This window comes from Paramisgurnus dabryanus, chromosome 18, assembly GCF_030506205.2.
Source record: "Paramisgurnus dabryanus chromosome 18, PD_genome_1.1, whole genome shotgun sequence".
In the NCBI taxonomy this organism is placed as follows: Eukaryota; Metazoa; Chordata; class Actinopteri; order Cypriniformes; family Cobitidae; genus Paramisgurnus; species Paramisgurnus dabryanus.
The window spans coordinates 22,041,451-22,064,342 of NC_133354.1; the positions used below are offsets into that span (position 1 = coordinate 22,041,451).

General features: G+C 37.8%; 1 protein-coding gene and 1 long non-coding RNA gene across 2 annotated transcripts; one reads left to right on the plus strand and one right to left on the minus strand.

The window, feature by feature from the left end:
- Window positions 1-702: 702 nt before the first annotated feature.
- On the minus strand, window positions 703-19,244 carry rnf121 (ring finger protein 121). Its single transcript, XM_065287282.1, has 9 exons — window positions 19,093-19,244; window positions 18,395-18,432; window positions 16,087-16,228; window positions 14,077-14,231; window positions 12,770-12,877; window positions 8,270-8,390; window positions 6,775-6,908; window positions 6,314-6,415; window positions 703-1,790 (listed from the first exon to the last, which is right to left on the minus strand). Exons 1-9 carry the CDS (start codon window positions 19,168-19,170, stop codon window positions 1,670-1,672), a joined length of 999 nt encoding a protein of 332 aa, XP_065143354.1. The 5' UTR covers window positions 19,171-19,244; the 3' UTR covers window positions 703-1,669.
- A 694-nt stretch (window positions 19,245-19,938) lies between these two features.
- Window positions 19,939-20,820, plus strand: LOC135776518 (uncharacterized). Its single transcript, XR_010544114.1, has 3 exons — window positions 19,939-20,051; window positions 20,279-20,374; window positions 20,476-20,820. It is a non-coding gene; the product is annotated as an uncharacterized lncRNA (long non-coding RNA).
- Window positions 20,821-22,892: the final 2,072 nt, after the last annotated feature.

A 22,892-nucleotide genomic window follows, 5' to 3' on the forward strand; every position in this document is an offset into this window, starting at 1 on the left:
AAAAACTTTGACATTTACAGTTAAAAACTGTAATAGATTTTAATATTGGAACATTTTCATTTGATTCAAGTTTTAATTTGAATTATTATTACACTGTAAAAGAAATTCGTAATTTTAATGAAAAAAATGTAAAAGTGCTATGGTAAAATGGCTAAGTCTGATAAATCCTGACATTTATGGTTAAAAACTGTATTAGATTTTACAAATATCATTAAGTTTCACAGTAAAATAAATTGTTTTTAAAGTAAAATGTATGAATTGTATAAAATACAAAAGCAGATTTATAATAACAGACAAATATAGCAGTTAATAAAGACATGGTAAGAATTGTGAAATGTACAAAACTTTGCTGTAATGAAAATGGCACTGTATTTTACCTGCAAAGTTTTGCACATTTCCTGTATTTTTAATAGTGTTTTCTGGCAACCACAGCTGCCAGTTTTTTACAGTAAAAACTACAGATTTTCCTAATTAAATTTAGTTTGAAATCAAACAATATTCGAAAGGACCCCCATGCGCTAAGGTATCCCGAGTGGTTTTTAGCGTGTTGCTATTGCTAGGTTTAACTAAATTTCGGTCTCCTTTGCTTCTGTAAATATTTTCCAAAACAGGATGAGCTGGAGGTCTGCTTGAATCACTAATAGTGAACAAAAATAGTGATGCTCGACTAAGCAACCATCACTAATAAAGAGTCGACTTGAGTAAACAATTGTTATTTATCCATTCAACATACAGTCTTATAAAGTACCTCTGTTTGGTGTAGTTGGGACTCGGCACAAAAACTGCAAGTAAGCCTGGCAGAAAACAAGTGAACACATACATGGAGAACTATTTGAAATTAATTAAAATCTAAAATCACCTGAATGGATGAATGGGTTCTTTATACTGCGCATTATTGGTTAGAAGATAGTGATAGACCGATATATTGCACTGACCAATATATGAGAACATTTTAAATTCGGTTACACAAGTCTTGATCAAACAGTACCGTGAGATGTCAGATTTGCATTACATATGTAAATATTTTGAAGAGTTTTAAAAGGTATATTTATAAATATTATGCAACAAATGTTTATTTTCTATTTGTCTCTCATCTACTGTAATTACTTTTGTGTTATATCGGCCTCATATCAGCCAATCAGCCACATTGCTTTCTCAAAATCTGAATCAACAAAAAAATCTATGTATAGATATATCGGTCGACCACTATAAGATAGAAGACATCATTTATTACACCATCACACACGCACATGCACGCACAAACACGCTCAAAGGTTTTCCCTGTCCTTCGTATAACTCGAGTCTGATGTGCAAAATGAAAACATACTGAAACAATGTGGTGCGACAATATAATGCCTGTTAACACAAGAAAAACGTACACATTTCAGATCTAAAAATACAGTAAATTAAACGTTGCTTTACAGAAAAAGCCTTCTGGAGACCAGGTGATTCAACAACGAGGTCCAAGCTTCACGTAATCCATTAACGGAGATGATCAACGAGGTCAGACTAAGTAAAATTTCTTTTGAAAACAAATTAGCCTGCCGTGTGTCTATATACAGTACATAACACATCAGACACACGCAGTCCTTGAAAAGTCCCAGCGTCCTTGGAATCAAATCGATGTCTTGAATCAGGTTTGCTAGTCCTTTCGCACGGGCCGCTGTAGTTACTCCAAACCCAGGATGTAATTGATGCCCTGTACCAGTCCGATTATAACCGGCTGCCATGCCACAAGGTAGCGTAGCCAATCCAATAGCTGCCCGTACATGACGTGGGGTCTCTCCCATCTGAAAAATCCAAGTTAAGGTTCTGAACAATCCTAAAATGGATTTGGACCATTAAAGTTTGATTTCACTTATTAAATTTCAATATTTAACATGATCTTACTTAGTCAATAATAAAGATGGTTATATTCATTTTCACAGATTTTTCTTTGCATTATTTAGGATGATTTTTATTTTATATTAAATTATGATTTAGTTTAAATTGTAGATTCTAAATTTTCTGTTGGTTGTATTTTGTTGTAATATTAATATTTTGTTCAGTGTTAAAAAACTGAAACAGTAAGTGCTTCTGCCCCAGTGTTGTTTACATCTTGCAAAATTGTCTACATGCAGTAACTTATGAGGGGAACGGCACGTAATAGTATTATATAATGTCTTGCGAAATTTGCGCAACCTCCCTTAAAGTAGAAACCTGCGGCTTGTGACAAAGCATGGGAGGTGTGTCACGTTTAATTTCATATGAGTCATTATTGTCTGTTGTTAAAAAAAGATTTAATGACATCACAACGAAACCATTAATAGCACAAGTAATTTGACTAACAGTTTAAACATTTTGGAAGTTTGAAGTAACTTCATTTTCTCATAAGGAATTTGAAGCTTTTCTTGTAAAATGCATGGCTCATAATCAGCTGAAAATTTAATCCATCGGTATGAGGAAACTACACAAAAAAAGTTTCCGGCAGAGCAAATTCATGTAGTGGGAAAATCAAAGCTTTCCAGTGTTTTGCACACCTGGTATTTTTCCACACATCTAAAGCGGTAAATGGACACAAGAAATAATCCAGAGGGTATAAACTAGGAACTGAAACCAAAAGTTACCCATTCCTTTTTCTGCTCTATAATTAGCATTTCTAACTGGTTATTATGTAAAGAAGAATGTAAAGGAATCCAGATGGTCACAAGCTCACATATTCAGTTGCACAAATGCTGTTTTTAAAGACTTTCTGTGTCAAATTAGTTCCCTAGCTCCCTACCAGTGATGCACGGGTCAATCTATAAACAACCCGCACCCGACAGACGTTTTTAACTAAACCGCCCGCAACTCGGACCGCATTTTTTAAAAGTAGTAATTGTTTGAAATACAGGGTTCCCACACCTTAATTAACTTCAAATTCAAGGACCTTTCAAGGAGTTTCCAGGTCCAATACCCTCAAATTCAAGGACTAAATGTGGGGACACATTTCAAGTGAGAGCAAGGTTACATCGTGTTATCTTTTAAGAAACATTGTTACCGTTCCCTTTCGAGGGAACTCGCGCTGTGTCACTGCATTGATACTTTGGGGACGTCTCCTTGTAGGGGTAAGTGCGTCTGAATGTGTATATCAAAATCAACCAATGGTGAAGCTTAACGACAAAGACATGGTGACGCGGGAGCCAGGAAGTATATCGCTATCTGAAATATTGCCAAAGACAGCGTTACACAGACGCAGGAAGAATGACAAAGGAGACGCAGCGTCTCGTTCCCTTCTCAGGTATCAACAGTTACATACGTATCCTGAGACGTTTTCATGTGTCAAACACAACTATGCAAAAAATCATTTTGGTATGAATCAACACTCGCATACAGAAGATATAAGCATTTAAAGTGAACAGTTTAGCACGTGTGCTTACAAAGTCTAGAATTTGTATGATATAATCCTACACTACACAGGGATTATATGGATTTTTTTTTTCAGAAAACTTCTTGCATAAAATAGATTCAAGCACTTTCAATGACCTGTATCTGTGTATTTATATTTTCAAAAACTTCCCAGGGCCTTGAATTCCCCCCCCCCCCAGATTCAGAAGCTTTCAAGGATTTCAAGGACCCGTGTGAACCCTGAAAATAGTTAATTGGCATCTTCATTTCCGACGACCCGACCGACCGCGACCCGATTATCAATAAAAATATTTTTGGATGACTCGAAACAGCGGGTAACAGCAGGTGACCGCAGGCACCCGCTTATTTCGGATCAACCCGCGCATCACTGCTCCCTATGTTGTGAATCTGTGGATGAATTGATCATCACTACGCCCTATTCCCTTTCGAAGATCCGAGCTATTGATATATAAACTTGTGATTCTCGTACACTTGGTGAATAGAGCATCAAATAGAAGTGTCTGAGAAAATAGTTCCTCACAAAAGAGACTCCGTTAACTCTTTCCCCACCAGCGTTTAAAAAAAAGTTGCCAGCACCGGCATTTTTCATGATTTTCACAAAAGTTTAATGCCTTCCAGAAAATGACATACGATCACCTCTCAAATATGGGTAGGTTTTTTAAAAACACAAAATTTTAGAGATAGATCAATTTTTGTGAAGGACTTTTGATAGGGATCAAATTCGGAGCGATCCTCAAAACTTACACGGACATACAGGTGTTTGCCCTAGGGCGATACCTCTGGATTTTATAAGTTGCGGAACCTGGTGGATAATAGCGGTATTGCAGAAAGCCGGAAATACTTTTCTCTTAATTGACGAGTTAACTCGCCAATGGCGGGAAAAGAGTTAAAATCACTCCGTTGTTGTTTTATAGTCTTCTTTTTTCAAACTTGTGCCGTCAAACTGTTGTATAAAAGCAACATTGTGTGATATAGCTCTATATCATTACGTCTGTGACAAGGCCAGAGGCACCGTATACTTTCATTTCTTTATGATATTCTGGTTCCTAGATGTGGCTTGAGGCTCTTTTTCAATTTGAACGACATTTTGATTGAAACTTTACAATCTGGCAGGTCAATCAGACTGCTTTGAAAAGTAACACATTTACACGACTAGGGCTGTCAAAACGATTAAATATTTGCTCATCGCGATTGTTTGACCTCATCACGATGATTTCAGATCACCACAATGATTGCACATCTCTATAAAAAACACAAGGGGGAGTATAAACGAGACAGTATCTAAAGATGCTCCTTGTCTGACAATGTAACGCGATACATTGCAAAGCCATTTAATACAGTGGAAAAAACAGCATTTAAAGCAACACCAAAGATTTTTTTTTACCTTAAAATAACGTTTCCAAAAAAGTTTCAGTGGTTCATCCACTCTAAACCGGGTGAACGGCACTTTCACATTTGCTTTGCAGCCCTCTATCGGCCAAAACCGCACTAAAGAAGTTTCCAACCGTCGGGTAGCGGTCCTGTCGTTCGAGTGAAAACTACAAAAACTTGCTTTACGGCAGACCTACAATCCAATCAGAGCCAGCTATGCTGCAGTATTTACAACAGTGCTAATGAACAATTACGCTTCTAACCTGTAGGGGGAGCAAAGAGCAAAAACTCTTTAGTGTTGCTTTAAAGAAATGCTGCAAAACTTTGATAAGCAGTGTAAAACATACATTTCCAAAACAGCAATTGCAAATTTAGGGAAGTTTTTTTTCCAGTTTTTCAAAGATATATTCATTACCCAATTACTTTAAATATGCGTTATGTGTATTAATATTTACTGTCAGGTAAACCTTGCAAAAGATTTAATTTAAATAATCACAACAATGTGTGAAAATTATTTCATGAACAAACAAAAAAAAGGCAATTAACTCTTTCACCGCCAGCGTTTTAAAAAAAAGTTGCCAGCCAGCGCCAGCGTTTTTCATGATTTTCACCAAAGTTTAATGCCTTCCAGAAAATGTTCTTCTTTAAATATATAAACATACAATATACCAAATGAAAGAACAGACCCTCTGCTTTCAAACAAAAAAAACCGTTTCATCCTACCTTTAGTGGTTCTTTTGCAATCAGCTTTTGAATATGGGTAGGTTTTTGCAAAAACACCATATTTTGAGCAAAAAGCAGACATAATTCCATTTTTGTGACGGACTTTTCATAGAGATCCCATTCAGAGCGATCTTTAAAACAGACACGGACATGCAGCAGCTTGCCATAGGGCAATACTTCCGGGTTTAAAAAGTTGCGGAAGGGCGCCACCTGGTGGATAATAGCGGTATTGCGGAAAGACGGAAAATCTCGTCATTGGCGGGGAAGCGTTTTCTCTTAATTGACGAGATATCTCGTCAATGGCGGGGAAAGAGTTAATTGTCATAATTGTCAAAGCCCTAAAACAGGCAAAAACTAATTGTCATAATGTCACAATTTATAAGACAATTAACCGTCAGCCAAATTTCATAATTGTGACAGCCTTATACATTACATTTAGGTATTTAGTAGACAATTTGAGTGATGGCGCAGTGGATAAAGCACACACCTTTGGTGTGAGAGACCTGGGTTCGAATCCACTGTGACACACCATTGTGACACAAGACACTTAACCCCTAGTTGCTCCAGAGGCGTGTGCGACCTCTGACATATATAGCAATTGTAAGTCGCTTTGGATAAAGGGTGTCAGCTAAATGAATAAATGTATTTGTAGCAGAAACATTACAGTTAAAGTCACACTTAAAAGTTTAATGCCTGAAATTAGATGCTTGGCTGAATATGTAGGGTTATGGATAGCCTTACATATGAACAAACAAAAATAGTGACAGATGATTGTTTATCTAGCAAAATGACCATGCATAAAAAAATGACAAGGGTATTCTTTGAAGGATACGGGTTACTGAACATCCTTTTAAGGTCCACCTTTTCTTTGCAGTACGGACACGTCTGCTTCTTTCCCACGATGCACCAGCCTCGTATGCAAAACTCATGAAATCTGTGGAAAAACCTGGTTAAGGAAACTATATGTCGTGCAGGTAAACTGCCAGCTCATGCTTGTGGCCACATTGCAGAAGTACAAAAAAAAACTGCCGTGACATTCTTGTAACCGAAGATCTGATTAGAAACTAAAGCGCACACCAATAGGTGACCATTAACAACGTGACCAGAAAAAATACTAGCTGCTACGGAAAAGGAAGGTAGCAACTACTTCTCTGGATAAAGGTCATAGCGTTCACATGTTTACACGATCGTACATTTTCTCCTTTTGTTATTTATTAATCTGCATCTGGAACATGGAAACTACAATCTAAAAGACTTTTGAGTTTTAGAGAAGCTATAAACTGTAAAGGATACACATGGTTGCAGGAGAGTCTGTAGGTGTTTTCGATGATGCCCTCTTCACTCACATCCACAAGGATGGGCTGACCACACACGGCACAGATGCTGTCGGACAGGTGTTTGGTGGGCATTCCTGATGCACTGTAAAACTGAAACACAAAACATCCGACAATATCACAATATTCGATTTTAGGCTAGAATTTACAGTATATTGTGTTAAAGGGACATTCCACTTTTTTTATAATATGCTCATTTTCCAGCTCCCCTAGAGTTAAATATTTAATTTTTACAGTTTTTGAATCCATTCGGCGGATCTCCGGGTCTGGCGCTAGCACTTTTAGCATAGCTTAGCATAATCCATTGAATCTGATTAGACCATCAGCATAGCACAAAAAAAAAATAACCAAAGAGTTTGGATATTTTTTCTATTTAAAACTTGACTCTTCTGTAGTTACATTGTGAACTAAGACCGACGGAAAATTAAAAGTGGAGATTTTCTAGGCAGATATGGTTAGGAACTATACTCTCATTCTGGCGTAATAATCAAGGACTTTGCTGGAGTAACATGGCTGCAGGAGGTGCAATGATATTACACACTGCCCAAAAATAGTCCCCTGCTATTGAAAGTAACTAAGGGGACTATTTTCAGGCAGTGCGTAATATAACTACTACCAATGTCTTGTTATTATATTGCAAAAAACCCTCATTCTGACTATCAGCTTTAAAAAAACAACATATTTGAATTGTAAAACACAGCTATATCCTTGCAGTACACGTTGTACTGTTTAATGTATGCTTTATTCAAGTAACATTCTGCTTGTGGTAGAATAGAAGAACAACCACAAAAAAATAATGAGTCTTACAAAAAAATTGCTTAGTAGTAAAGGTCATGGGTTCAAACCATAGACTGTAAAAAATATAGACGTGGTGTCTTGTCACGTCACCCATAGGTTTGTGAAGAGCTTTCATTCTGGCGTAATAATCAAGGACATTGCTGGAGTAACATGACTGCAACAGGCGTAGTGATGTTACGCACTGTCCAAAAATAGTCCCCTGCTATTGAAAGTAACCAAGGGGACTATTTTCAGGCAGTGCGTAATATCACTTCGCCTGCTGCAGTCATGTTACAGCAGCAAAGTCCTTGATTATTATGCCAGTTTGAGAGTATAGTTCATATCTGCCTAGAAAATCACAACTTTGAATTTTCCGTCGGTCTTAGTACACGATGTAACTACAGAAGAGTCAAGTTTTAAATAGGAAAAATATCGAAACTCTTTGGTTATTTTTAGCGCGATGCTAATGGTCTAATCAGATTCAATGGATTATGCTAAGCTATGCTAAAAGTGCTAGCGCCAGACCTTGAGATCGACTGAATGGATTCCAAAACTGTACGAATCAAATGTTTAACTCTAAGGGAGCTGGAAAATGAGGATATTTTCCAAAAAAGTGGAGTGTCCCTTTAAAAGTATGAAATCACACAATTGATTTTGAATTGGATGATGGCACTCACCCCAACTGTGGATGCCATAAAATCTGCGCACATCTCTGCAAAATCCCGACCCAGCACACCATAGTACAGACCATAAAAGAGAAGAGATACACCGAAATCCATAGCATCTTCTGGCTTTATTCTAAGAGCACAGTGGGCACAAAACATACCATAAGTCCACAGATCAGCTTATCCAGCTAAGTAAACTTTTTCGGCCATCTTGAAGGAATATCTTATAAAATATTACATAAAATGTCTCATGTCTACCTGCTGAAACTCAAACAGGCACATACATTCATCATAAAAGTAAACAAAGCTGAAACTACAACAAACAAGAATACTAGCCCTGAAATCAAATATATGCCAGCACGTCAATAACTTCTGTTCTGACGTGTCTTTTGAGTAGATGTGTGTATAAGATTTCATTGGGTGTTTTCACACCTAGTTCATTTGAGGCCTTCAAATGTTCTCAGAGCAATTCAGGGTGTATATTTGAACAAACCAAGTGATCTCAGACCCCCCTAAAAAGTGAACCAAACTCACACCACATAAGGAGGAAGCTGGGGTCTGAGTTATTACGAAGTTGTGACGTGAACAAGAAAGGGTCTGAGATCACTTCAGTTCTGAAGAGGACTTAAAAAAAAACTGGGTCCTCTTTTGAGTCAACTATATCGTGAACACCAAAAGGACTGAGGTTACATTCGGCTATATCTTTTCTGGTTCACTTTAAGTGAACTGGGTTTGGTTCTTTAAAAATTAACTATAATGTGACAACACCCATATCAGCACTATAATGCATTTGTTTTGGTTTCAGATTACAAATATTATCCCAATGTAGTCATTTGGATTACATTAATGATGGTGTATACGCTTCCAGGAACTTCAGAAACAAGTCATATACAGTATGTGAACGTAGGATGTTTACAGAAATACTATCATACTTTTATCATTTATGTTCAGCTGAAGAACGGAAGTCATATACACCTGGAATGGCATGAGGATGAGCAAATGTATAGGGAGTTTTCATTTTTTTGGGTGAACTTACTTTAAAGGGTTTTATATTTAGTCTGAGAGCTTGTTGACCCTTCATTAAAAATCTATGCACGATATACTGTCCATGTCCAGAAAGGTAATAAAAACATCATCAAAGTAGTCCATGTGACATCAGTGGGTCAGTTAGAATGTGTTGAAGCATCAAAAATACATTTTGGCCCAAAAATAACAAAAATGACGACTTTATTCAGCATTGTCTTCTCTTCTGTGTCTGTTGTGAAGGGCATGCGCAAGACTAAAGTCATGTGACTGCAGTGATGCACAACACGGCTGACGTGTTATATGGTGCGCCCCAGCTGTTTTTTTGTGCGCCCAGGCTTCGTTTACAGTCTGAGGGAGACGCACGCTGTAAGTTTGGGAAAAAAACTGAGTTCTTATGAAGTTGTGACGTGAACAAGAAAGGTTCTGAGATCAATTCAAGTTCTGAAGAGGACCAAAAAAAGAACTGGGTCCTTTTTTTGAGTCAACTATATTGTGAACGTCAAAAGGACTGAGGTCACATTCTGCTATTTCCTTTTCTGGTTCACTTTAAGTGAACTGGGTTTGGTTCTTTAAAAATTAACTATAATGTGAAAACACCCATATTAGCACTATAATGCATTTGTTTTGGTTTCCATATCACTAAAATAAGCTCAAGATTAATAATTTCCTAATGCACCTATTGTTTCGTTTAAGATTATAAATATTATCCCACTAGAGTCATTTGGATGACATTAATGATTAGTGTATACGCTTCCAGGAACTTTAGAAACAAGTCATATACAGTATGTGGGCATAGTATGATAGCATTTCTGTAAAAATCCTTTTATCATTTATGTTCAGCTGAAGAAAGGAAGTCATATACACCTGGAATGGCATGAGGATGAGTTAATGTATAGGGAGTTTTCATTTTTTGGGTGAACTATTACTTTAAAGGGTTTTATATTTAGTCTGAGAGCTTGTTTACCCTTCATTAAAAATCTATGCACGATATACTGTCCATGTCCAGAAAGGTAATAAAAACATCATCAAAGTAGTCCATGTGACATCAGTGGGTCAGTTAGAATGTGTTGAAGCATCGAAAATACATTTTGGTCCAAAACTAACAAAAATTACGAATTTATTCAGCATTGTCTTCTCTTCCGTGTCTGTTGTGAAGCGCATGCGCGAGACTAAAGTCACGTGACTGCAGTGATGCACAACGTGGCTGACGTGTTATCTTGTGCGCCCCCGCTGTTTTTTTGTGCGCCCGGGCTTTGTTTAGAGTCTGAGGGAGACGCAGACTCTTTTTTTTGGAAAAAAAAACTTTGCAAACATGTCTGAGGATAACACGTCATCTGCATCACTGCAGTCACATGACTTCAGTCGCTCGCTTCACAACAGGTGCGGAAGAGAAGACAATGCTGAATAAAGTCGTAATTTTTTTGACTAAAATAAAGCAATAAGCCCCAAGAAGCAGTGGGTTGCCAGTGTATTTTATAACAGCTAACCCCGGATTTACACCGCACGAGTCTGCGGCGCGTTACGGCTCCGAAGAGGCAACCGGAACTGATCGCGGTCATTCTAGTCAATGCTTGTGTTTACATCAGATGCGCCGCGGCACGTTTCAAAAGCGTCTCAAAAGCTGCTCTACGCGCCGCTTCGCTGAAGATAGGTGCCTAGTCTATTTGTGACGTTGAAGCCGCACCGTAAATATAAAAATAGTCAAAAATCCTGTCAATTTCAAATAAACACCTCGTGCAGACTCCCGTATTTCACATCATCTTGCTCACAGGCACTGTATGTTAAATAAACATAATTGAGGATGTGTTTTAGACGAATATGCATAGCTAAATACTTTAATATTTGTCCATCCTAACTGAATTTTATGTTTATTCACTTTTTTACTACAGAACAACAAAATAGGACAATGCAAAAAACTCAACAATATACAGAATGAATCCTAACAAAACATTAACATTTAGCCAACTTATCCATGTTATAACTCAGAAAATCAAGAAAAACGTCTGACAGGAAAATCACGTGACGTTCTACTGCTGCTCTTCTGATCTGCTTCTTGTGTGAGTTGGCACCGCATAGAAGACGAAACAAAGCCACCTAAGGGTAAATCCGGGGTAAGGGGCGTTGTCAGAGTGCCTAAAACGCCTTAGCTGTTATAAAATGCACTGTACGGTAACCCCACTGCTTCGCAGGGGTTATTGCTTTTATAAAACGGTTACTTCATATGCATAACGTTAGCAGGATTTCATAAAATTAAACACAAATAAGTTGTAATTATATGTGATACTTCTGTAATGCGGTCTGAACCGTGGGTTTACCGGGGTATTTTATCACGGCTTAGAACGCGTTTCAACCAATCAGAATGAAGAACAAGAACTGCCCGTTTTATAATGTATTTTAAACACTTTCTAACTGACCCAGTGATGTCACATGGACTACTTTGCTGATGTTTTTATTACCTTTCTGGACATGGACAGTACACGGGCACAGATTTTCAATGAAGGGTCAACAAGCTCTCGGACTAAATCTAAAACATCTTAAACTGTGTTTCGAAGATGAACGGAGGTCTTACGAGTTTGACACGACATGAGGGTGAGTCATTAATGACATTACTTTCATTTTTGGTTGACTATCCCTTTAAGGGTCACATTATGACAGATTCAAAAGAATTCAAGTCTGTGTAGTGTAATTCCAGAGAATTGTTTCTAAACACAAACGTTCTGTTGAAACACATTACAAAGAGTGAACTATGTATACTGAATTGTGGAGTTTTTCCACATTTCTGTGTTGAGGATTATTTGGGCGGGGCTAAAACGGTTGCTCAATGACGCACTGTCTAACACAATCGCGAGCATTTATTCAGGTTGACGCTTTATTTGAAAATTAAGAGAGATGGCAGCGTTCCTGGGAGTGGGGTGGTGGAGTGACAGCGACACTCCACCCCCCCCCCCCCCCCCCCCAATTTTGATAACTTATTTAATTTACTTGCCTTTTTATCATTTTAATTTGGCTTGGTGGTTAACAACACATTTTACTGTGGTGTGACAAAGTGAGAAGACATTTAATATCACTTTACACGGCCATATCAGAATCTTATCAGAAATGTTCACCCAGATCTTGTCATCCCTAAAACATGCTTTATGATTGCAGCAACTATTTATAACTTCTTTGTCATTGTTTCTTTTTGTTTATAGTGTCTAGCAGGAAACATACCCCAAAAACGGGAACACATAAGGGAGATTACGTGCTCATATGACCTATTACCTACATGGTAATGTATCAGTTTACAAATATAAGTTGCTAAACACCAGTATGTTTTGAAATATAATTTGCCTTAATATTGTCCTGTTTTTCTTTAGTGTTTTATAATTATTTTGCATTCATCTTTTAAACAATAAAATGTAAGACTTTGTGAAATAAAATAGATCATTAACATGGTAAAAATCTCAACCTTAAACTATTTGCATATAACAACTTGATTAAACTCACCTGAATATGAGATTAATGCCAAAAAGAGTGAACATAACTACAGTATAACCCACAATGCCTGTGGTGTAGCTGATCTTATACAAGAGAAGAAACCATTTATAGACAAGCCTGTAAGGGGACAAAAAGACAACATGATAAATGATGAGATCGAACACCATCATGAACATGGCAAAATTAGGTCCTGTATTTCACATGAAAAATATGACAATTAATCATATTTTGCATAAAGAAAAATTAAGCTTTTTATGACCATAACCATATGACTATTCATTTCTGGTGCATTTTTCAGCAATGTCTTGTTACTTTATTCCAAAACAACCCTCATTCTGATTACCAGTTAAAAAAAACAACATATTTGAATTGTAAAACACAGCTATATCCTTGTAGTACACGTTGTACTGTTTTTAATATATGCTTCATTCAAGTAACATTCTGCTTGTGGTAGAATAGAAGAACAACCACTAAAAGAATAATGAGTCTTACAAAAAAATTGCTTAGTAGCACAGGTCATGGGTTCAAACCATAGACTGTAAAAAATATAGATGTGGAGTCTGTAAAGTCACCCATAGGTTTGTGAAGAGCATTCATGAAGCCAATAGTTGTAAAGCACTGTAAAGATCTTTGCACATTTGGTCTAAAAAAATTTACAATTTTGTGTTGGGTCAATCACATTTACACACTGCCTCAAAAACATTTGTCCATTATAAAAATATTAGAATCAGGTTCAAATTTCTGTGTATTTCGCATCTAAAGCAAGCATTTGAGAGGCATTTTGACATCAGAGACAGGTTTGTGTATGTGACAAATTTGTAGGATGACATCTTAAGTCGCTTTGGATAAAAGCGTCTACCAAATGCATAAATGTAAATGCGAAAAAATATTTGTTAAAATTACACTGTACAGAATTACAATTCATTACAGTAATGACTGTTGAGCTAAATGATATGTGGGTGTTGTTTATGTTTTTTTTCCATCCATTGTTTAAGGGTTTTTTTACATCCAAAAGCAAAAAACTAAATCAAGCAGTTAGTCTTCTTCGACAGTCACTGGCTGAACGTCTGATGCATACAGCACACAAAAGGTGAAAACCTCAATTGTTCAATTGTAGATAATTTCCTGGATACGTGTTTGCCGTGTTATTTAACGGTCACCCAGAGAGAAAGCAGAACTAGGACTGTTTGCTTCACACGTCAGATGGGCTCTTTGGTGAGACTAGCAAGCTGATAACTTGGAAACTGTTACAAGACAAAGTCTACCACAGCCTAACAACTGGGTCAAAGCATCATCATCTGATCATTTTTATTTACCTTGGTGTGGTGCAGTCCAACGGTTTACGAGTAGCGCGAAAAGTGATGAAGGCGGTGACAATAGAGAAGATGAACCACGTCACTAGAAACCTCCACCAGTGCAGTTTAGTGGTGAAGTACAGGGGAACCACCCACATCTGAAAGAGGGTTACCAACTAAAAGGAATATAGGAGCATAATAAGAAAGATGTATATTCACAGACTAGACAATTTTGTTTTGTTGTTATTTATTTAAGAATACAATAACTGTTGTGTCCGTTGAGGATGGTTTTCATTACTGTATGACAATACGATTTTTGAAAATGAGAACAGGTGTTACAAATCTTTAGGGCTGCATAATGATTAATGGCAACTAATCATTTGCAGAATAAAAGTTTTTGTTTACATCATAAATGTGTTTGTACTGTTGATGATAATTATGTATATATAATTACAAAGCATGTATATATTATATTTAAGAAAATATTTACATGTGTATATACATTTTATAATTTATATTATAAGAAAAGTAACACTGCACTCACGATCAATAAGGTGCCAGACAATAAAGTAGTCAATATCATAATTTATATTATATAAATATATTTTTTAATAAAATGATATATGTATGTGAATGTATACACATAATTATACAGTACACACACACACATGATACTTTTATCCTGCAAACGAGTGGATCGTTATGCAGCCCTACAAATCTTGAAAATTATAAAAATACACCTCAAATTTTTCAGCAGTATGGCTTGTAGAAATAAAATAATTGTTAATAAACCATGCCATCTTTCACAGGACATAGCTACTGTTCTCAGTTCATAGGGTGAAGCTGAAGCTATAGTGATCATATACCATGTTTCACATTTAGTGTGCAATCTCTCCATCTAGTGGTGTAGAAGAGAATATTACCTTTGATTTAAAGGGGACATATCATGTTAATCTGACTTTTTTCATGTTTAAGTGCTATAATTGGGTCGCCAGTGCTTGGATCAACTTAAAAAATGTGAAAAAGATCAACCCAGTAACTTAGTTTTGGTAAACCATTCTTCACAAGCATGTGAAAAAATAGGTAATTGAAATTTGGCTCCCCTTGTGATGTCAGAAGAGGATAATACTGCCCCCTAATCTGCACTATCCAACCACGACACTGGCATTTAGTGCAGAGATTGACTCATTTGCATTTAAAGGGGACAGAGGATGAAAACCCATTTTTACCTTGTCTTTGTTGAATAATGGTTGTCTACCCACATTCACAAACATACAGAAAGTGCTAAACATGCTAAACATCTCAATCTCATAGAAATTCCTCTTTTAGAAATGTCAGCCAGAAAACGTCCCAATCTGAAAAACCGATGCTTATGACATCACAGGCATCTTACTGCCCCTCCACTTTAAAATAATTGGCTACATTTTTTGAGTGGCAGCAAAGTCAGCCAATCAGTAATGAGATTGCAAGTTAAGCCAGTAGGGGGAGCCAAATAGGTGCAAAACCACTTGTTTAAAATCCCCCACCCTAATAGAGCTACCTGAGAGAGGTTTTTAGGAAGCTTCTAAGGCATTACAGACCCAAACAAAAAAATGTGTCTACATGTCCCATCACAGAACAAGGATAAATACTCCGTTCAATCATTCTATGTCACCTTTAACAGGGAAACACTCAAAAATGGCACATTTTGGCTCACACCAACAACGTGGCAATTTTAACATAATAAATTATCTATATGCTATATTGAGCTAAAACTTGACATACGTACTCTGTGGACATCAAAAAAATTTCCCAGAACAAGATCTTAAAAAAAGTATTGCGAAATATCCCCTTTAATAATCCAAGACATAAGGTTCTATTGAACTATTCCTTCAGCCAAAATAGATAAATTAACCAAATAAAGACATTTACACAACAAGCAGATATCCTTATGTTTAACTTTAAGTTGAGCAATATACTAATTTCATTACTACATTTAAATCTACTAAAATAAATTTGTGAGTGTGTATGAGGAGTGAAAAAGGTGCTCACATTGTATGATTTGGGGTGTCTCTGTTTCCACTGAACCAGGACAAGTTGGGCAATCACAAGTGTGACGATGAGTATGAGAACCATTTCTGCATGCATGGCCTCGTGCCCTTTGTGTTTGGCATGCATCTTAGCATGTTCCAACCTGAAAAAGAAAAACATTAACATACAGTACATCTATAAACAAGCTGCATCAATCCCATAATCAGTCAGTATCTAATAGTAGAGATTCCCAACAATTATCCATTCTATACAGTACACAGAATTAACAGGGAGTATCCATCACAAATATATGGGATAAAAAGTACATAACAAACTGGAGACACTACAACCTTTATGTAAGCAGTAAGGTACGAAAAAGGGGGTCCTCTCTCATAAATAAGTCATGGCATAGGAGTCGAACAACCCATTCAGCAGCACTAGATATATGGCTGCAGAATGATTAATCGCTAATCTAAGTTGCTAATAAAAGATTTTGTTTACATCATATGTGTGTTTGTACTGTTTTTAATAATTATGTATTTATAAATACACACACATATAATTTAAGGGAAAAATAGATTAAGTATTCATATAGAGACTCACCTAAAGGATTATTAGGAACACCATACTAATACTGTGTTTGACCCCCTTTCGCCTTCAGAACTGCCTTAATTCTATGTAGCATTGATTCAACAAGGTCCTGAAAGCATTCTTTAGAAATGTTGGCCCATATTGATAGGATAGCATCTTGCAGTTGATAAAGATTTGTGGGATGCACATCCAGGGCACAAAGCTCCCGTTCCACCACATCCCAAAGATGCTCTATTGGGTTGAGATCTGGTGACTATGGGGGCCATTTTAGAACATGACAATGAGTTCACTGTACAAGAAACCAATTTGAAATTATTCCAGCTTTATGACATGGTCCATTATCCTGGTGGAAGTAGCCATCAGAGGATGGGTACATGGTGGTCATAAAGGGATGGACATGGTCAGAAACAATGCTCAGGAAGGCCATGGCATTTAAACGATGCCCAATTGGCACTAAGGGGCCTAAAGTGTGCCAAGAAAACATCCCCCACACCATTACCCCACCAGCCTGCACAGTGGTCACAAGGCATGATGGTTCCATGTTCTTATTCTGTTTAGGCCATATTCTGACTCTACCATCTGAATGTCCCAACAGAAATCGAGACTCATCAGACCAGGCAACATTTTTCCAGTCTTCAACTGTCCAATTTTGGTGAGCTTGTGCAAATTGAAGCCTCTTTTTCCTATTTGTAGTGGAGATGAGTGGTACCCGGTGGGGTCTTCTGCTGTTGTAGCTCATCCACCTCAAGGTTGTGCGTGTTGTGGCTTCACAAATGCTTTGCTGCATACCTCGGTTGTAACGCGTGGTTATTTCAGTCAAAGTTGCTCTTCTATCAGCTTGAATCAGTCGGCCCATTCTCCTCTGACCTCTAGCATCAACAAGGCATGTTCGCCCACAGGACTGCTGGATACTGATGTTTTTCCCTTTTCACACCATTCTTTGTAAACCCTAGAATGGGTGTGCGTGAAAATCCCAGAAATTGAGCAGATTGTGAAATACTCAGACCGGCCCGTCTGGCACCAGCAACAATGCCACACTCAAAATTGCTTAAATCACCTTCTCATTAATGCAATTAGATAATTGCATTAATGAGAAATTGAACAGGTGTTCCTAATAATCCTGTAGGTGTGTGTGTGGGTTTGCAAATGTGGTTTACAGGGACATGAATAGTGTATAATGACATGTTAACTATGCTATTACCATGGTTTATTGGGACACAGGAAGTGAAACGCTAAAAAAACATACTAAATGGTAGTTTTTCATAGATTTAAGACTGGCAACAGGTTTTTGTGACATTGGGGTTAGGTATTGGGGTAGGTAAGGGGAATAGAATATAACAGTTTGTACAGTATAAAATGCATTGCGTCTATGGAAAGTCCCCATAAACCGTGTGTGTGTGTGTGTGTGTGTGTGTGTGTGTGTGTGTGTGTGTGTGTGTGTGTGTGTGTGTGTGTTATTCTGTTAGCAATTAGTTCCCTGAAAAAGTATAGTTTACGCCAAATTGGTTACGCAGTAGCCAAAAGTTTCACATACCGGTATGTTTACGTTGCTAAGGGTGGCAGCGGTCATAGCTGTGTTTTATCATAAATAAACCACTGCTTTTGACCAATCAGAATCAAGAACTGGAACTAACCATTTTATTAAAGTAGCTTACTTTCTGAAAATAAAACGAAGATCCTGTACATCGCAAAACATTTACTAGCCAATGCACAAATAGTTTAAAAAAAACACACAGACCTCCATTTCTCCTCTGGTGACAGCTGGGACAGATCAATCTGTTGAAATATTGCTCAGTTTTAGTTATGGACTCCCGCAATATTTACAAAACAAAAGCAAAATACAACATAAACACACAATAAAAGCTTTTTTAGCAGCAAAGGATTGATTTTGGATTATAAGATTGTCTATCTTACAATGTAGTATGGCTACCAGTCACATTTACTGCATTTTTTTAGTGTCTTCTTACAAAAAGACAAGCTGAATAAATCCACTATAAATGCACAGGAATAAACATATAATACACCAAGCTCTTTAACAGGGCACGTTTAGGCCAATAAAAAAAGGAAATATAGACTGTTCAAAATTACAACGTTTTAAATACGTAGCAACATAACGTTAGCCTTAAATAACAACTACTTCTGTCCTAAGAACACAGCCCCAGATCAGCCTTTCGGTTAAAATGTACCTAATCTTGCCTTAATGCAACCTATAGTGGTTTCATTGTTTTCATTCATAAACAGAATTCCCATAATACAACCCAGTATTACAATGAAGTGCTCTTTGTAGTGAACATTTACTGAATTGTGTCTGAGCAAAGTCTCCATTAGATAACGTGAGCAGTTAGCCGCTTGCAATTAATCTCTACATCTATGGTGAAAATGAGCTGCTGTCTATTTCACAGCTTCATCTACAAACATATCGTGCTGCTCGCAAACCTGTGAAGCATCGTCGCGATGTCCGTGTCCGTGGTCGTGCTCAACACCGTCAACCTCCACCTCAAACACCCCTGCCATCTTCCTGAGCACTGACAACCAACACGACTGATCACCACACTTCCGGGTTACACGTCAGGCAGACCAATCAGACGCGCCCAGCTGTTACATACTTCCGCTTCTAGCATCTTTAGAAGCAGATCCGTTTCTTTCACTGTCTATGGTTGAAAGACCGTCGTCCGAAACGAAACCGCATACTGTGACAGTACCTACAGAATGAAGTACATACTCAACGACCGTTAAACAGTAGCCTACGATCTATATAGTATGAATATGGGTAGTAGTATGAATAAAATTCGGACGTAGTACATTCGCCGTGTCGATACATCACGTGACACACGTCGTCATAACAACAGGTGAACCCGTTCACTTGGATGATGGTTTCTTCCTTTAAACCAAGCCGTTTGTTGGTTGTGGCTAGAAGGGATACAGCTATGGTCGAAATCTCGCCGGATGAGCGCCGTTTTTATCCTAATCCTAGCACCGAACATAACCCTAAACCCAACATTACGCAGGTTTTAGGCTATAGCTTGGTCCAGTCTAGCAAGAACGCTGTTTCATCCTAACCCTAAACCCAACATCTGTCGAGATTTGGCTGTAGGTGTATCCCCTCTAGCCAGAACAGCATTTTGTTGAATGTTTTCTTTCTTCCCATAGGGGGCGTGTTCCCGGGTGTTCACGTGTTAAAGTGACGTTGATGCAAACCCTCGATTCAGAAGTGTGCACCTGTTACCTATTCATGAGGTGTTCAGGTGTGAACTATAAATGGAAATCTTTGGAGGTGCTTGTCTTACAACTATAAAAACTAAAATAGCTGTTGACGTGTTTCAGGGTTGTGTTCAAAATGGGTTCTTGCAAACTCTTTACTTTAGTCTTACTTTGTCACCAGTTGGTGTGTACAGGTATGCGTGTACTTAATTTGAGCCCACATACTAAATGTGCTTTTTTGTAGTCTCTTTGGTTGATGTATTATTGATAAGCTTATTGTAAAAACTGTTGCATTATAATTTGGTTTATCTTATTGATACAATGTGTACCATTTGAACTGAAGTCATATATTTTTTCCTAAATTAAAGTGACCATTGTCTTTAGAATAGCCAGTCGTATTATCTGAATGTGTTGTCCCTAGGTAGGCCTACCACGAATGATTCGGGGTCAGCAGAAGCGGCGCGTGTTGTTGAGAACTTTCTTTTATTGGAGAATGCAGCTGACCTCATCTTAAAAGGTGATTCTTTCATGAGTATCAAAATTTAATCATGCCTCAATCTGCATCATTGGTTATTTTTGGTTAACTGGGTAACTAACTGATGGTCCTAACCTTTTCAGGAATTCTAAGCGAGGCTGAGAATTCTTACCATAACGTTAGCTCTGAAATGTCAGAAAAAACTGGTGTTGAGAAGTCTGACAACCGCCATGGCCAGTATCCTGTTACTGAGGAACCAACGTCTGGCGCTCCAAGCAATTTTACCACAGTGGAGGAATCCACATCTAGCACCACTAGTCCACAGCTTAACATTGTTATTCGTAATTCCACTGAGGGTTCCAGTTCTGACTACCCTTACTCGAATTATACTTATTTATTTGTGATTGGGAACTTGAGTCAAGGTGAAAACGTCACTAAAGCATTTACTGTTAATTTACCCTAATAAATCTGATGTTCTCTTGAACAAATCTGTCTCTTTTCTCTTCAAAAGGTTCACAATTAAATCTGTAAAGCTTTGGGGGGTTTTTTTAGTCTGTCCTAAGGGTCTTCCATTCTAGCAAAGCAGGTGCTATCAGTATGGTCTGGCAATTTTTGAGGTACAAACTTGTTACAGTGTGTAGTGTTAATCTGTACCTGGACATAATGCATTTAGTTTACAACTTTAGGCGATGATATTACCCAAATTGTAAAGCCACCTTGGCCAATCAGATACCTAACAAAAGTGACGTTGCAAGGCAAAAACCCCAGATTTACTGTCTACATGACAACACTGCAACCGAGTTTCTTATAATTCTCACCCTGGTAGTGGTTTTCAAAAATTTTACGTTTCAGTGTGGACGAACGGCTGAACTACATAAGTCATGGTTATAAAAATACAAATGTCCGTGTGAACTAGGCCTAAGACTATCCACAGTTTGGCCCAATGACAGAAGAGGCACGATCACCCCTCATCTTCAGTCTAGATTTAGGAACCATCAACACACTTTTCTCAGAAGACCTCAATGGTCTAGCAGAGATATTTTTGCTTCAAAGATCACTCGGGTATTCAGGAGCCGCTTTTAAACTCAATTCTGTTTCTGCAACAGACCGGCAACTAACAAAAGCATAATACAGGGGAAATATGATCAAATCTGCAGGTGCCAGTCAAAAGTCTGGCATTTTTAACCATTTGGAGTTCATTCGTGTTTATTTGACTTATTCTCATACTAAGGGAAATGAGTGTGAGGACACACAAGCATGGATCCCTCTCTTTAACTCTTGAAATGATAGAAAGCTTCTGGGTTTTGATAGCAATCTTAATTGGAAGAAACTGGATATAATTACTCAATTTATCTGCTTATTGAACTTGAGTGCAGAGCTGAAAGTAACTCCTAAATTTGTCACAGACAGTTTTCTGCAGGAGTCCAGATTTCCCAAATCACAATTGGGGGTTCCCGAAAACCAATGACCAACACAATGACCTCTGTTTTGCACTCATTTTGATGTAAAAAAAAAACTAGGAGAACCAGGACTTAATGTCAGACAGACAGACACATGTTCATGTCACACATGCTTCAAATAAAACAGTCAAAACCACCTAAATTTAAGAGTTGCCACTAATATGTGGAACTTTGTAACTAATGATTTTCTGAAAGAGCAGTCTGAGCTCCTTAAGGGGGATTTCAATGGACTTTTTGAAACACTTGCAAGACTGAAAGTTCAATCTTTCATCAGTGGACCTCTCCCAGCCGAGGAACAAATATGTTTTCTCGGCTACTAAGCTTCAATTCATGGCTGCAAAAAACCTGCACCATGAGAGGACTGAATTACATCGACAATTTCAATATCTTCTGGAGTCAAAGGCAACTTTTTTAACAAAGATGGTATCCACCCAAAAAAACTAGGTGCTAGGTTGCTTAAAGACAATATTTTTTTCTTCATGCATCATCCATCAGCTGAGTGAGCCAGTCTACTACTGAACAGCCGAAATTACCACAGGATTTTACACCAGCACCTGGGTGGACATTCAGATGACAAGGATAAAACTCTGCAGTCACAACAACTACTGTTCACAGACAAAACTCAGGCTGAGCCCTGCCCACAGACCACGCTACAGCTGGATTGTGAACCAACACTCAAGGACGTTTCTGTTGATAACACTCCCCCCAGCCCTCAGGATCACCAGAATCACAGCTGATGTCGTCACACTCTCTCTCCCTCTCTCAAACATCACCACTTCTGTGCTTTTCAGAGAAAATGGAGAAACTGGTATTTGCTGGAACAAAGCTCACCCACTCTATTGCTGCAAGTCCCCAAATATCAACCAAGAAACAAGTTTATAGGCAAGATCATTGAAAAGGTTGTTTTCAATCAGCTGAATAAATTCCTAAACTCAAATGGCTATCTGGACAATTTTCAATCCGGCTTCTGGGAGCATCACAGCACAGAGACAGTGCTCATAAAGATAATAACTGATATTCGCTTAAACACTGAACATAAGTAACCATAAATCTGAGTGGACATCCACGACATGTGGAGTCCCACAGGGTTCAATTCTTGC

Bases quoted from the DNA above. Each gene is read 5' to 3' on its own strand.
- rnf121 (XM_065287282.1), bottom strand. From the start codon at position 19,170: ATGGCAGGGGTGTTTGAGGTGGAGGTTGACGGTGTTGAGCACGACCAC. The intron at 16,229-18,394 runs GTCTGTGTGTTT...TTTCTTTTTCAG, and splicing joins TCACCAGAGGAGAAATGGAG to GTTGGAACATGCTAAGATGC. The intron at 14,232-16,086 runs GTGAGCACCTTT...TATTCCTTTTAG, and splicing joins GACACCCCAAATCATACAAT to TTGGTAACCCTCTTTCAGAT.